Genomic DNA, 12,606 nt, shown 5'->3' on the forward strand with positions numbered 1-12,606 from the left:
TTTAAAGTGAAAATTCAACATGAAAGAAATCCAAGCTCTGTATGTTGAAGTGTATGTTGATGTCTAGGCCAAATTTCTCTCCGTGCTTGTAGTGGTGCCAGGCAAAACTAGTACTGTTACAGCCACCTATGGCTATCCTATTGGCTTATATAGGAATTTTCATAGAATTGTGGAATCCCAGAATGGTTTGGGTTGGAAGGGACCTCAAAGCTCATCTCATTCCACCTCCCTGCCGTGGGCAGGGACACATTCCACTAGATCAGGTTGCTCCAAGCCCCATCCAACCTGGCCTTCATCCCTTTTAAATATGGCATTATCTTCCTTTTATTCTGTGGGATTTTTTTGGTGGTGTGTTTTTTTTTTGGTGTTTGGTTTTTTGTTTGTTTTGGTTTGTTTTGGTTTTTATTTGTGTTTTTTTCATTGTTGTTGTTTTGTTGTTGTTGTTGTTGTTGTTGTTGCTTTGTTTTGTTTTTGTTTCTGTGATGTTCTGAAGAAGCAGAATCTGAAATATGATTCTGGCCATGCTGTATCAGTGTATATATTGTTCCTATGTTTTCTGTTAACTTCAGACCTTAGAAGAACATAGTGAGCAGAGCTCCTAAGGGTTTGCAGCATAAGTTGCTTTGTTTTCCATGTAGCAGAATTACATATATATTATATAGCCTTGTAACTTCGAAATATGCATAAATATAAAACTAGGTTTAGCAAAGTGATATTTCAAATATTGGGAATGTATTACATAGAAGTAGAAACCCTATCTCTCTGTCCTCCCAAGCTGTTTATCTGTTAGCACTTCAATCTTCCGTTTATGATTTTCCTTAGAGATGTCTCTTGAGTACACTGGGTGCAACAACCAGGACTTCAGGAGGTTACTTGGGTCATATATAAATGTGCAGATTTCTCTCGCACATGATGACCTTGTTCTCCCTGGTGGAAGATTCAGATTAATCGACAGCATTTTGGCCACATCCCTCCTTTCCTGACTGTTGAGGAAAGGTGTAGCAGTGGCAGATGCCAGCCACAGAAGGGTGGGGTGGTGGAAAATAAAAAATGAGAACTAAGCTGAAGTTTAAGAAAGACAATGTGCCGAATTTAAATTTATTTAATGTATGATAAATGTATGGTTGTTTCAGTTTTCTTACAGTACTTTCTCTGCACATTACCCCTCTGGATAACTCATGAGAGTTCAAAAACTAACTTCATGGTCAGCATCATTCATTCCAATTTAAAGGACAGTGGATTGAAACCATGGTGATAAAGGTTTATTAATGGAACATTAGATTTTTGCTAAGAAGGCTGTAATTATAGTGCTTTTTATTATAAGAACTCCCTCAAGCTGCTTAACACTGAGTGGCATTAGTTCCCTTGCCCTTGACATGGCAGTAATTGCCCTGCAATTGTGCTGATGAGGGAGCACTGGTTTATTACATAATCTGACTGTATAATTACATTTGAAGAAAAAAAGCTCTTTGGAATGACTTGAAATTTTGTAGGGCTAAGAGTACTTGAAATTCTTTTCAGTTGGTTACACTACACTTAATGCTTTGTGTTCACATGGCTTACAGGATTTTATCATTTGCACCTTGAATCTCTCAGACTAGAAGATTGAAAACTAAACTTCCTTAATTTTTTCTGTCTTCTTTAAGAAGTGGGGAAAATTGTAATTAATTTTCAGTTTAGGCATTAATTAAAAGAGGAAATAAGAATTTTCTATTTTTTTTTTTTAGTTGAGCTTTTTTTTTTTTTCTGTATAATTCAGGACTTTGACCTATTAAATGAATAATTTGATGAAATGCTCAGTCTGTGCCATAAAATTTGAAGATACACTCAAAAAAATGAGCTGCTAGGCAGGCATCTGGGGAGGAATGCAATACACTGTGATTGAGAGAGGCTGCTTCTTATTCCCCTGGGAATGTATCAGGGGCTCAGATGTGATAAACACAGGGGGTTTGTCCTTCTTCTTGGTTTTGTCCCCCAGTAATACTGAGTTTACAGCATCTCTCTTTCAGTTTTACTGCTTTCCTTCTTTTTTTTTCAGTGGTGTAAGAGAGTGCCATGAGCAGTGGTAAGGAAATAAGGACTAATGGAGTTTCTGGAGAGGGATAAGGAGAGTCCTCTGATGCTCCTTCTCCTCTGATTGGTACTTAGGCACGTCGCTGGTCAGGTTGGTTCACCAAGGCTGCTGTAATTAGGAATAGGAATTTCAAATGCAGTTAGTGTTGGAGTTTATTTTTTTTTTTTTAGTGCTGTAAGTATGAAAATGACTCTGTGTTTCAGGCTCAAACATCAAACTTTAAGCTCTGTGATACTGAGTTTTGTAGAGCAGCATTTGGGGACATTGTTTTGACTTTGTACATTATGCCTTTAATACTGGACCGGTACATGCACCATGTAGAATCACACAATGGTTTGGGTTGCAAGGGACCTTAAAGCTCACTTCATTCCCTCCTGCCATAGGCAGGGACACCTTCCACTAGCCCAGGTTGCTCCAAGCCCCGTCCAACCTGGCCTTGGACACTCCCAGGGCTGGGGCAGCCACAGCTTCTCTGGGCAACCTGTGCCAGGGCCTAACCACCCTCACAGAGAAGAATTTCTCCCTCACAACTAGTCTAACTCTGGCCTCTAAAGGAGTTTTGTTTATTGAAACATTAACATACTGTTTTGTGCTTTCCTCTGCAGCTGGCCTGTGGACAGTGTTCACACTCGGCGGGGTGGGCAGCAAAGCGTCGCCGCAGCTGGAGCAGTGCTCCCCGCTCGCCAGCCAGAGCCTGCTGCTGCTGCTGGTCTTGGCCAACCTGACTGATGCCCCAGACATGCCCAACCCCTACAGGCAAGCTATTATGTCCTTCAAGAACACACAAGGTTCGTATCTGTTCTTACCTGTAAGCACGAGCTGTTGAAAGTGAATTTTAAGTTGCTGTGATTTCTTAGAGGTTCTCTTTCCAAAAATTGTTGTTCTTCCAGCAAGCCCGTGGAAGAGCAGTAATTGTACCTTTTCTTCTGGGAGTTTTGAGGTGACGTTCCTCAGCTGCTGGAACTTAATGGTAGGGACAGATGGAGGATACTTTGTCCTTCAGACTTGAGAAAGATTAGAAAACTTTGTGATTCTAGTCCTGTTTACAGTTGGACAAGGTGATCTTGAAGGGTTCTTCCAACCTTGATGGTTCTGTGACTCCATAATTTCATAAAATATAGATAAAACTGACCTATAAGTAGGTAGGCCGTCCAAGAGTCTGCTGGAGTCACCTAAAACTTTACAGAGGAATCCTGTTTAGCTGGAGTCATGTTCCTTAGAGTGAAGATAACCAATTGAATTACTACCTGGATGGATTTGCTGACTATATTCTTCTGTTGCACGTGTGAGGAAAAAAAATAATTTTAATAAGATTAATTTTAATAATTTTAATAAGGTTAGTATAAGCACTTTCATGAGTTTTGCGTGTGTGGAAGGCTTCAGAGTTGTTTCAGTGCTTGTCTGGTTTTTGAGAAGGCTGGTTCCAGTCTCTGTATCCGGTAACCGCAGGTGCTGTGCTGCACTGACTCTCAGAGGGTCTTGTTTGGGACACAGTGATTCCTTGACACAGCCTGGACTGTCTGGGCAGCTCAATGAGCAGCTGTGCTGCTTTTCATAGAATCACAGCATTGTTTGGGTTGGAAAAGCCCTCTAAGGTCATTGAGTCCAACAATTCCCCCACACTGCCAAGTCCACCACCAACCCATGTCCCCAAGTGCCACATCCACAGGGCTTTTAAATCCCTGCAGAGATGGGGACTCCCAACACTTCCCATATATGTTTTATGGACTTAAATCTCTAAGTTTGAGCCATAGGGTTTTGCCTTTCATTGGCTTTGTGCAGGTTGACAGCATGCACAGAGTTCAGGAGGAATGTGACAACCTATGAAGCCACAACAATCTCTCTGAGTTACTCACTTTCAGACAGTTTTTGTATTCCTTTAACCATTAAGTATTTAGCAGGTTGAGCTCTAAATTATTTACCTTTACCTAGGAAATTTTGTTAGATCATGAGGATGCAGATTTGTTCTCATTAGAAGAATTCTGAATCCTAACATACTCCTTGGATTTACTGTATGCCATTTACAGGTGGTTGAGATCAAATTGTTGATAAAGTTTTTGTTTTGCTCTAGTTTTTAAACTGCAAACTTCCATTAATGTTTTATTTTGGTTGACTTTGATTAAATTCACTAGTAGCCAGTAAATTTTGTTGAGAAGTGTTATACACTTATCATTATAAAATTTTAAAAGAACTTCTTCTATGTCAAAAGTAGCATAAGAAGCTGTATTTTCTGTAGATGTGTATGGTTATAGAATGACTTATGATTTCCCAGAAACTTGTTTCCACTTGTGATACTCATAATCGAGCTTAAATTTGATTCTTGTAAACATTCTGAGGGCTTAGTATGAGGAAAGTGAGATGAAAAAAGAAAGCTGGTTGCTGTCACAATGATCTATAGCATGTGACTATAAAAAGAAAACTGGTTTTTTTGGTTTTTTTGTTTGTTTTTTTTTTTTAAGTAATTTATATAATTTAATTGTGACAACATTAGTAGAATTCAGGGTAGTTTTCTTTATTCTACATGGTCTAGAATAGTTTAGTTTTTCTGTTGATCAGCCTAATGTTCTACAGAATAATACAGGATTGTGCTGCTGTTGCTGTAAGTTTCTTTAATACTATTTAGATTTTTACTGCTGATAGTGAAAGGCTATAAATCCAAGTGGCACAGTTTAAACATCCACCGAGGTGAAGCTGGAAAGTCAATGGACACTTCTCAGCTAATGAACTGTGGCATCAAGGATGGAATTGCTCTGATTTTGCTGTCTACGTCCAAACCTCCTGTTGTGGAGAGGAATTTTCACCCAAAGCAGGAGGTTTTACGCCAGTTGGTCCACAAGCGTGGTCAGTAGTTCAGAAAGGGCAGGTTTGGGTCTCTGTGGTGCCTGTGGGTAGTTGGTTTGGGACAGGCAGTGGGGCTGTGTCTCGCCTCCATGTGCGTGGCAGCGCTTCCCGGCTCCCGCAGGCAGGAGGAGGGTTTGCTCCAGGGCTCCTGCTGACTCCAGCTGAATGGCTGGAGCTGCCACCCCTCACCCAGGCCAAGGGAAGCGGCGGCTCCCCAGCATGTTGTCTCCGCCCGGCCCCCAGAAAACTGAGGGGAGCCAGGGCTCCTGGGGGGCTCCCACAGGGCCTCCAAGCACTTTCTCCTGCCCAAGGGGTGGAAGTGTTGTTCAAAATAAGTGACGACCATCGCATTCTTCTGTGCTGAAAGCTGTTTAGGAACTTTGCCAAGAATACGGGCTACAAATCAGAGAACCACAGTGTAGCTTGGGTTGGAAGGGACCCTCAAGATTGCTCAGTTCCATCCACCCCCTGCCATGGGCAGGTACTCCTTCCACTGCCCCAGGTTGCTCCAAGCCACATCCAACCTGGCCTTGGACACTCCCAGGGATGGGGCAGCCACGCTTCTCTGGGCGACTTGTGCCAGGGCCTCACCACCTTCAGTGTAAAGAATTTCTTCGTAATCTGTTATCTAAATGTCTCCTCTTTCGGTTTAAAACCACTCCCCCTTGTCCTGTCACTATTTACCCATGTAAAAAGTCACTCTCCATCTTTTTTAAAAGCCCCCTTTGAGTTCTAGCCTTTTCTGTTTCCACTGGGAATTCCTAGACCACAGAGATCTGTGCAGATGTTTACCAGTTTTTGTTGAAACTGGTAAAGGTTCTGTGAACAGAAATCTGTTCTATTTTCACTTCCAGCTCTGGCACAGAGTGTATTGTGAATATCAACAAACTGCTGTTACTTTGAGGGATGTCAGACGATGTGATGTCGTGTTTTACACCACTTAACCCATGAAATTCCCCACCACACACATCTAAGGTCCTGACAGTATCTGTGTTTCACTGAGATACCACAATAGTCTTGACCTATGCACATATCCCCTTCATGCCAAGATACTCCATATTGATGCCAGGGAACTAAACCTGGAAGTGTGGGGTGCAGGGTTTGGAAACACATGAATTGTCAGCATATTCATTCCTGAGAAGATATTGTAGCTGTTCTACTTGCAGCAGCTCCTGGGACCACATTCCTTCTTAGCAGTGAAAGCCATTTGGACAAAAAGAATAGCTTTATGAAAAAAGAAGAGTGTTTTGTGCAGGTAGAGGAGTCTAACTGGAACTCACATGGGAGGACAACCTATGACCATTGGTGATAGGAGTTATGGATGATTTTTATTTCCTCCTCACTGTGGTGGCTGTATAAAATATTTCACCAAGAGATTTTTATCTGAATGATGTGTATTTGTTCAAGATTTACTCTTATTTCTTTATTTCAGATAACACTGCTTTTTCATCGTCAAATCCACACGCTTTCCAGATTAACTTTAACAGCTTATACACAGCTTTGTGTGAGCAGCAGAAGTCTGATCAGGCCACTCTCCTTCTGTACATGCTTCTGCACCAGAACAGCAACGTGCGGACGTACGTGTTGGCACGGACAGACATAGAAAATCTGGTAAGTCTTTCTCTGCCTGCCTGATTTTCCTCACAAGGGGCTGGACCTGAGTGTCACCAGCTGCCAGTGGTCCCTGTTCTGCAGTGGGAGCAGTAGGTCCTGTCTCACTTTTTCACCAGTTCTAGCTCACTTATTCATTTTTGTTACGTCATCTCAGGAGTGTGATGCAGAACATGTCACTGCAGTAAAGGGTAGTACTGGTAAAGCTACAAGGCTGTCTCTTTCCCTCTTTCTCTGTGCCACTGTTATGATCCAGGTCAAACCTGCTCACTTCTGTGATCATAGTGTAAAGAAACTGGTGGCAAATATTCTATTCATTATTTTATTTATCTCTTTTAGATATTTGGGCTAAAAAGTTGCACGAGCTTACTGTGTACATTCAGGAATAATAGTTAACATAATGAGCTGTAACTTGACTAACATGCCAAATGTCTTACAGGGTTGACCTGAGACTGAAACTCCTCATGGAGCAGCTCACAGGTTTTATAGAAATACAGCTGTAGTGAGTTTTTAGCCACTTAAATGGGATTGTGGTTAATGGGCAATATAACAGACACCTGGTATGGTTTTTGTAGGTTATAAATTAGCTTATGCTCCCCACTTTAGTCATGTCACAAACCACTTTAGCAAATCTTACTTATTAAAAAGCATTCCTTTAATAAGATAATGGCTGTCTAGGGGGATTGGTAACGGAATAGAGAACCCTTTCCATTTTAATATTTGAAATCTTGCCAGGTAATTAGATCCCTTGCCTGTTTGATGGCAGATATGGAGTGAGTTTGGTTTCAGTCCAAGTTCCAGCAGATGCATTGCTAAAATCAGAGTTGATAGACGCCACTGTTGGCAAACGGGGGTGAGATGGTTGGTATTGAACTGATTCAAGACTGAACTCCTGTGTCATCTGCTGCGGATTATCTGGGCAGGGGCTGAGTCATTTTGCATGAGTTCTGTGAACAAATGGCAAAGTATAATTTTTGGGGCAGTTAGTGTGTGATATGAGAAGTTTAACAGCTGCTAACCTTAACAATTTGCTGTATCTGTAGAGTTATCAGATAGAATCCCAGAATGGTTTAGATTGGAAGGGACCTTAGAGCTCATCTTGTTCCAACCCTCTACCATGGGCAGGGACACCTTCCACTAGACCAGGTTGCTTTGGAGAAGAAAAGGTTAGGTGTGTGCTTTGTTTTAGAATCATGTTGTCTGATATACTGTAAAACTTCCAGAAAAACCATGAGGTGCATGTGTCAAAACAACTCCAGATGCAGGTACTCAGATGCTCTGCAATGTGGGATATTTTCATATATTATCACCTAAAAAGAAAAATAAAAAGATCAGGAAATCCCAGAAATCATCATCAGCATTTAACACCATGTGGGAAAATCTGAGAGAATTCAGACAAGCATCATTGACAAGTCAACAGTATGTTTTTGGGGGGTGGTTTGGTTTTTTTTGGATACCAACATTTGAAACTGCCTGCTCTTATTTTGCTCTTCCTGCATACTGCTGCTTTTTTGTGATCTGTACTGACAAGTTACTGACATCTTTGTCCAATCCTCTTGTTTTTATGGGGCCAGTAGGTAAGAATGAGCAGCAACCAACTGAGAAGAGCAATTGTAATTGCTCAGTAACACAGACCCAAAAAGAACTGGGGGAGTAGGAGGATTACTGGAGAAAGAAATCATTATCTCCTAATTACAACCCTGCAGTGAAAAAAAAGCTAATTCAGTCTTGGGCTTGTAAATGAGATGAAGGGCCTTGAATATTGGAGCTGGTTATTCCTTCCTGTGTAGTCTTCTGGTGGTGTACTACCATACTTCATAAAGTAGTTACAAGCTGTTGAAAAATGGAGACAGTGTAGAGAATTTTAATTTTTGTTTGCCTTAAAATTACCAATAAAACTGTGAGAGGCTTAGGAATCTTACATGATATGTCAGAAAAGAGCTTGAGAAGCATCAGGACGTGTATGTGCCCATAAGGGGGAATCCTTGAACAGAGAGGACTCCCTGCTTGCAGAGAGGGGTGGTGATTCATTTGTATATGATTCATTTATCTATAACTGGTATATAGGTAAATAGGTTATAGGTAAATACCTTCACCTTCTGTTGAGATTCGTGTTTTATTGTTAGTAAATCAACTTTTTTGCTCTTACAATGAATCTGTTTGGCAGGAATGAATAGGATCTTTGTGTGTCTTTCAAAACTTACATCACTTTGTATAATTTTGTAGAATTATAATATGGATTAAATATCTGATGCTGTTTGGGATGTTCACATCTGGGATTTGGCGAGGAACTTCCAGAAAGTGGAGGGACAGTTGAAATGGGATGCAGTTAACAAATATTTGATAGGCATAGCATCGTGGTCTGTGGATGAGAGAATGTTAAGCCTTTTCCTGTTTGAAAGCGCAATTAACACCAATATTGCAACTAAAAATGCCAGTGAGATTTCTGCTTATAAGAAATGAGCTATTCAATGTGTTTGCTTTGGCTGCTGAGTTGAGCTTTTGTTGCTGCTCGACATGACTGGACTGAAATAATGTATATAATGATGTATTTATATCAGTTGATGGTACAGCAATATTTTTGCCTGTGCTATAAATTTGGCTTAAGCAGGTTACTGCTTGTGTTTTGTTGATGTCTAAAGACAAGCTATTTTAAAACTCTTTATTAGGGAAACCAGCCTGGGACTGAATATAGCACCTGCAATTTTCAGTGTCTGTTTTTACCTGCCACTTGTTTTGGGGATTAAAAGTAACTTTTTAATGGTAGCTGTGTCTTACCAGTTAAAAGCTGCTCCTGATGGGGGAGTGTCAGCAGTAGTGGTGGTTTACTGACTGTAAGGTCCAGTAATACAAAAATAGGTGGTTGTTGTCTTGTCAGTGCATGGGTGGACAAAGCCATCGCACAAGAAGGAAGCTCCCTGAGATGATTTTCCTCTTTTGGAGAAAACTGTCTCCTCCAGATTCCAACTGGCATCTCTCAAAGTCTTTTCACTTTTCTGTTTTAATATAATTACAATTTTAATTGAATCTTACATCCTAACTTTTTTATTTAAGTTGTGGCTTGTCAAACAGCTTTTGTTCTGAGCACAGTAATGCTTGTCCTAAAGGTGTGTGCACCTTGCAATCACTATAAAGGAAAAAGTGTTGGAAGGAGGAAGAGTTATAGAAAGTGTGTGAATTGTTTCTGTTTTCATATGGAAATGGCAGGTAAGAGTTGCCATTTGCCTCCCTGAGCTTCATCTGGTGTGTAGATGGAGAGAAGCCTAAAAGAGGAGTGGAAAGGGAATCGTGGCCAGGGCAGTGGAGGTGGGAAGAGGTTTTTAAAGAACAGAGGTTTGTTTGGGGCAGGAGAATTGATTGCAGTAATTTGGAAAGCCAGTCCACTGTTCAGTAGCTAGTATGAAATTTTAGTAGGACTTTGACATATTGGCTCATAGGGAAATGTCTCTGATGTCCTAATATCAAGGCATACTTTTTAAATGTAGTTGGTAGCCACACACTGGTAGGACTCGGAGCACTTGAGGAGCATGGATGAACTTTTTCAGCTACAATTTGAACTAATATTAATGTACATAGAAAAAGAAGATATTCTGAGCTGTTTGGAAGAAAGCTGGAAAGCAAAGCTGTTTGCTTTGCCAGAGTGCTTTGTGTGGAATTATTTAACACTAACCACACTGGATCTCAGTTACCTTTAAAGGACTCTTCCAAGCCAAACCATTCAATGATTCTACTTGGGATCTGCCTAGAAAACCAAGAAGTTGTTCCACTGGTTGTCTTCAGCAAGGCTTTTGTTGTTCTCCCTGCAAAGTCCAGTTGTAAATGCAATTCTTGGTTGGTTTTATGTTACTTCCAGCTCTATGCAGCTTATTATCCTAACTCTTGGACTGGAAAAGGACTTAGAGCTTGTGCAGTCAAAGCTGCATGCAAGTGTTGGAGGTAGAAATAATTTGAACAGTAGACTAAAGTTAAAATAATTTAAACAGTGGACTAAATGTTTGTCTCCCTTTTCCCCCACCCAAGGAAAAGGGCTAATGTTTTTTGGCCATACATCAGTTACATGTTCTAGGGAAAACCTGGTCTTTAGTCAAGACCGATATTCAGAAAACACAAAGATGTTGACTCAAGTTTCTACTGGAGAGAGAAGTTTGTGAAGGATCCTTTAAAATGGCAAAGGAAGCATGATTGCAATGTATAAATATTTTTATGGAATGTTTTTTATTTTCATATTTATTTAATAGTAATAAAAATATTATTGTAAATATATTGTCCCTCAGCTTCTGTTGCGGTCTTGTCTTGACCCTGACCAAAAGCATCTGTCAAAAGGTTTTGTGGCCTGCAGCATTTAGATCAGTCTCATTTCATTTTAATAGAAACTGTTTTAGTACGTTCCAGCTGTTTTGAGGACGGTTGACTGTAAGAGAACATTTTGGTAACTTCAGAGGCTTGTGAAGCACTCGGTGTCCTGGCTGCTCACCAGAATAGGTTTCACATGATTCATCCTGCTGCACTTGGCCTGTTTTGAAAAACAGCAAACCTTTAGGTGTTTAGAAGCTTCTTGGAACTGAGAGTTTTCTCTAGTTCCTTTTTCCAGGGTATTTTGTGATTTAGGCCTATTTCTGCAGCCTGGGGAAGCCACGTCGTACTGAGCCAGTGGAAAGCTAATTTTCAGTTGGTAGAGGGACAGCGTTTGCATCTGGATTAACTTTAGACTAGCATTCAGGTATACTTGCTGTTGCAATGAAATCTCATTTTCATTATTATTGCAAGACTTTGGCTTAAACTGTTCATCCTGGTGGAAATGTTGCAAGAACTTGGGCTGAACTCTCGTCATAATGTCAGTTCTCTTTGGCTGCATATTATCTAAAATTGGAAAAACAGGCCTTTTCTAGTCTTAACCCAACCAAAACTGGTTCCTTTCTGGGATCATCCTCGCACACCAAAATGGGATTTGACTCAAAATGCCTCTGTTCACCTCAGCTCCAATTTGCATGGCTAGATTTGATGAGGAAAGTTCTTTCACACCAGGCATGTGGTAGCACAGATGGTTAGAAACAACTGTTTTCCTGCTTGAACTGGTGAGAATCTTGTTTAGCAATTTGATTTTCCCTGTAGTGTAGAGAGGAGAACTGAATTCAGTGTGAGGGGCCTATGGTAGGCATGGCTGGGAATCTCATTTATTAGGGATTGAAATTCCATGTCTGACCACACAAAAGCATTTTTTTAGACTCTCTTGCAGAGACAAAATCACTGCTTAGGGGTGGTTATTTCAAGAGGGAGGAACTGGTATGATATTGAGAAGGACATGGGAGCTTTAGAACCTCCTCTGTTTATTGTCTGAAGTATTTGAAGAATAAACTAATAGGCACGTTTTTCCTTCTCTAAAGGTTCTACCAATTCTTGAAATTCTGTACCACGTTGAGGAAAGGAACTCACACCATGTTTACATGGCTCTTATCATTTTGCTGATCCTCACAGAGGACGATGGCTTCAACCGATCCATTCACGAAGTGGTGAGTTGCTGTTTTGGTAAATAATCCTTCATTATTTCAGTATTTACTTGTATGAAGATACATTGGCAGATATGTTTCCTCAGAGGAGGCTGAATGGGCTCATCCAAATTTGATGACAGATACATATTTCTTTTGTAAGGATGGGTAACCTGAAGAGCAATTTCAAAACTTTTCCTCTCCCTCTTGTAGAAGAAGCGCTGCATGTACCTCTTTTTTTTGTCTTTTTTTGGTGTTCCTGTTACAAAGTAACGTGGTAATAGCCAGGCAGGCTGCCTCAAAGATGCTGAATGTTTGCTGTGGAAGTGGAGGGCCTAGAGGAGAGGGGAAAAAAACAGGAAGCCTTTTTTTATTTCTAATTAAAATCTTTGCTTAACTGGTTTGATGCAGCTTTTAGCTTTTAGCTGGTGTTTTATTTTCCAGACTGACTGTTGCTTCCTTACTTGGCATTTCTTTTTGTGTCATTCTGCTAGATTTGTTTCTATTTTATGTTGTCCATATAATAGAATCCAAATTTTGGCTACCTTTGGTGGACCTTGACCATCTGTGCTGGACAATACCTTGGACAACTAT

General features: G+C 40.6%; 1 protein-coding gene across 4 annotated transcripts in view; it reads left to right on the forward strand.

Moving 5' to 3' along the window:
* Positions 1-12,606, forward strand: part of DYM (dymeclin) — a 216,500-nt gene that overhangs the window by 74,115 nt on the left and 129,779 nt on the right. For all 4 annotated transcript variants that reach the window (XM_032675766.1, XM_032675768.1, XM_032675767.1 and 1 more), the window contains exons 9-11: positions 2,680-2,862; positions 6,348-6,526; positions 11,911-12,036. In XM_032675766.1, coding sequence (XP_032531657.1) covers positions 2,680-2,862; positions 6,348-6,526; positions 11,911-12,036 — 488 coding nt within the window. The remainder of the gene's footprint in view (positions 1-2,679; positions 2,863-6,347; positions 6,527-11,910; positions 12,037-12,606) is intronic.

This window comes from Chiroxiphia lanceolata, chromosome Z (genome assembly GCF_009829145.1).
Source record: "Chiroxiphia lanceolata isolate bChiLan1 chromosome Z, bChiLan1.pri, whole genome shotgun sequence".
Lineage (NCBI taxonomy): Eukaryota > Metazoa > Chordata > Aves > Passeriformes > Pipridae > Chiroxiphia > Chiroxiphia lanceolata.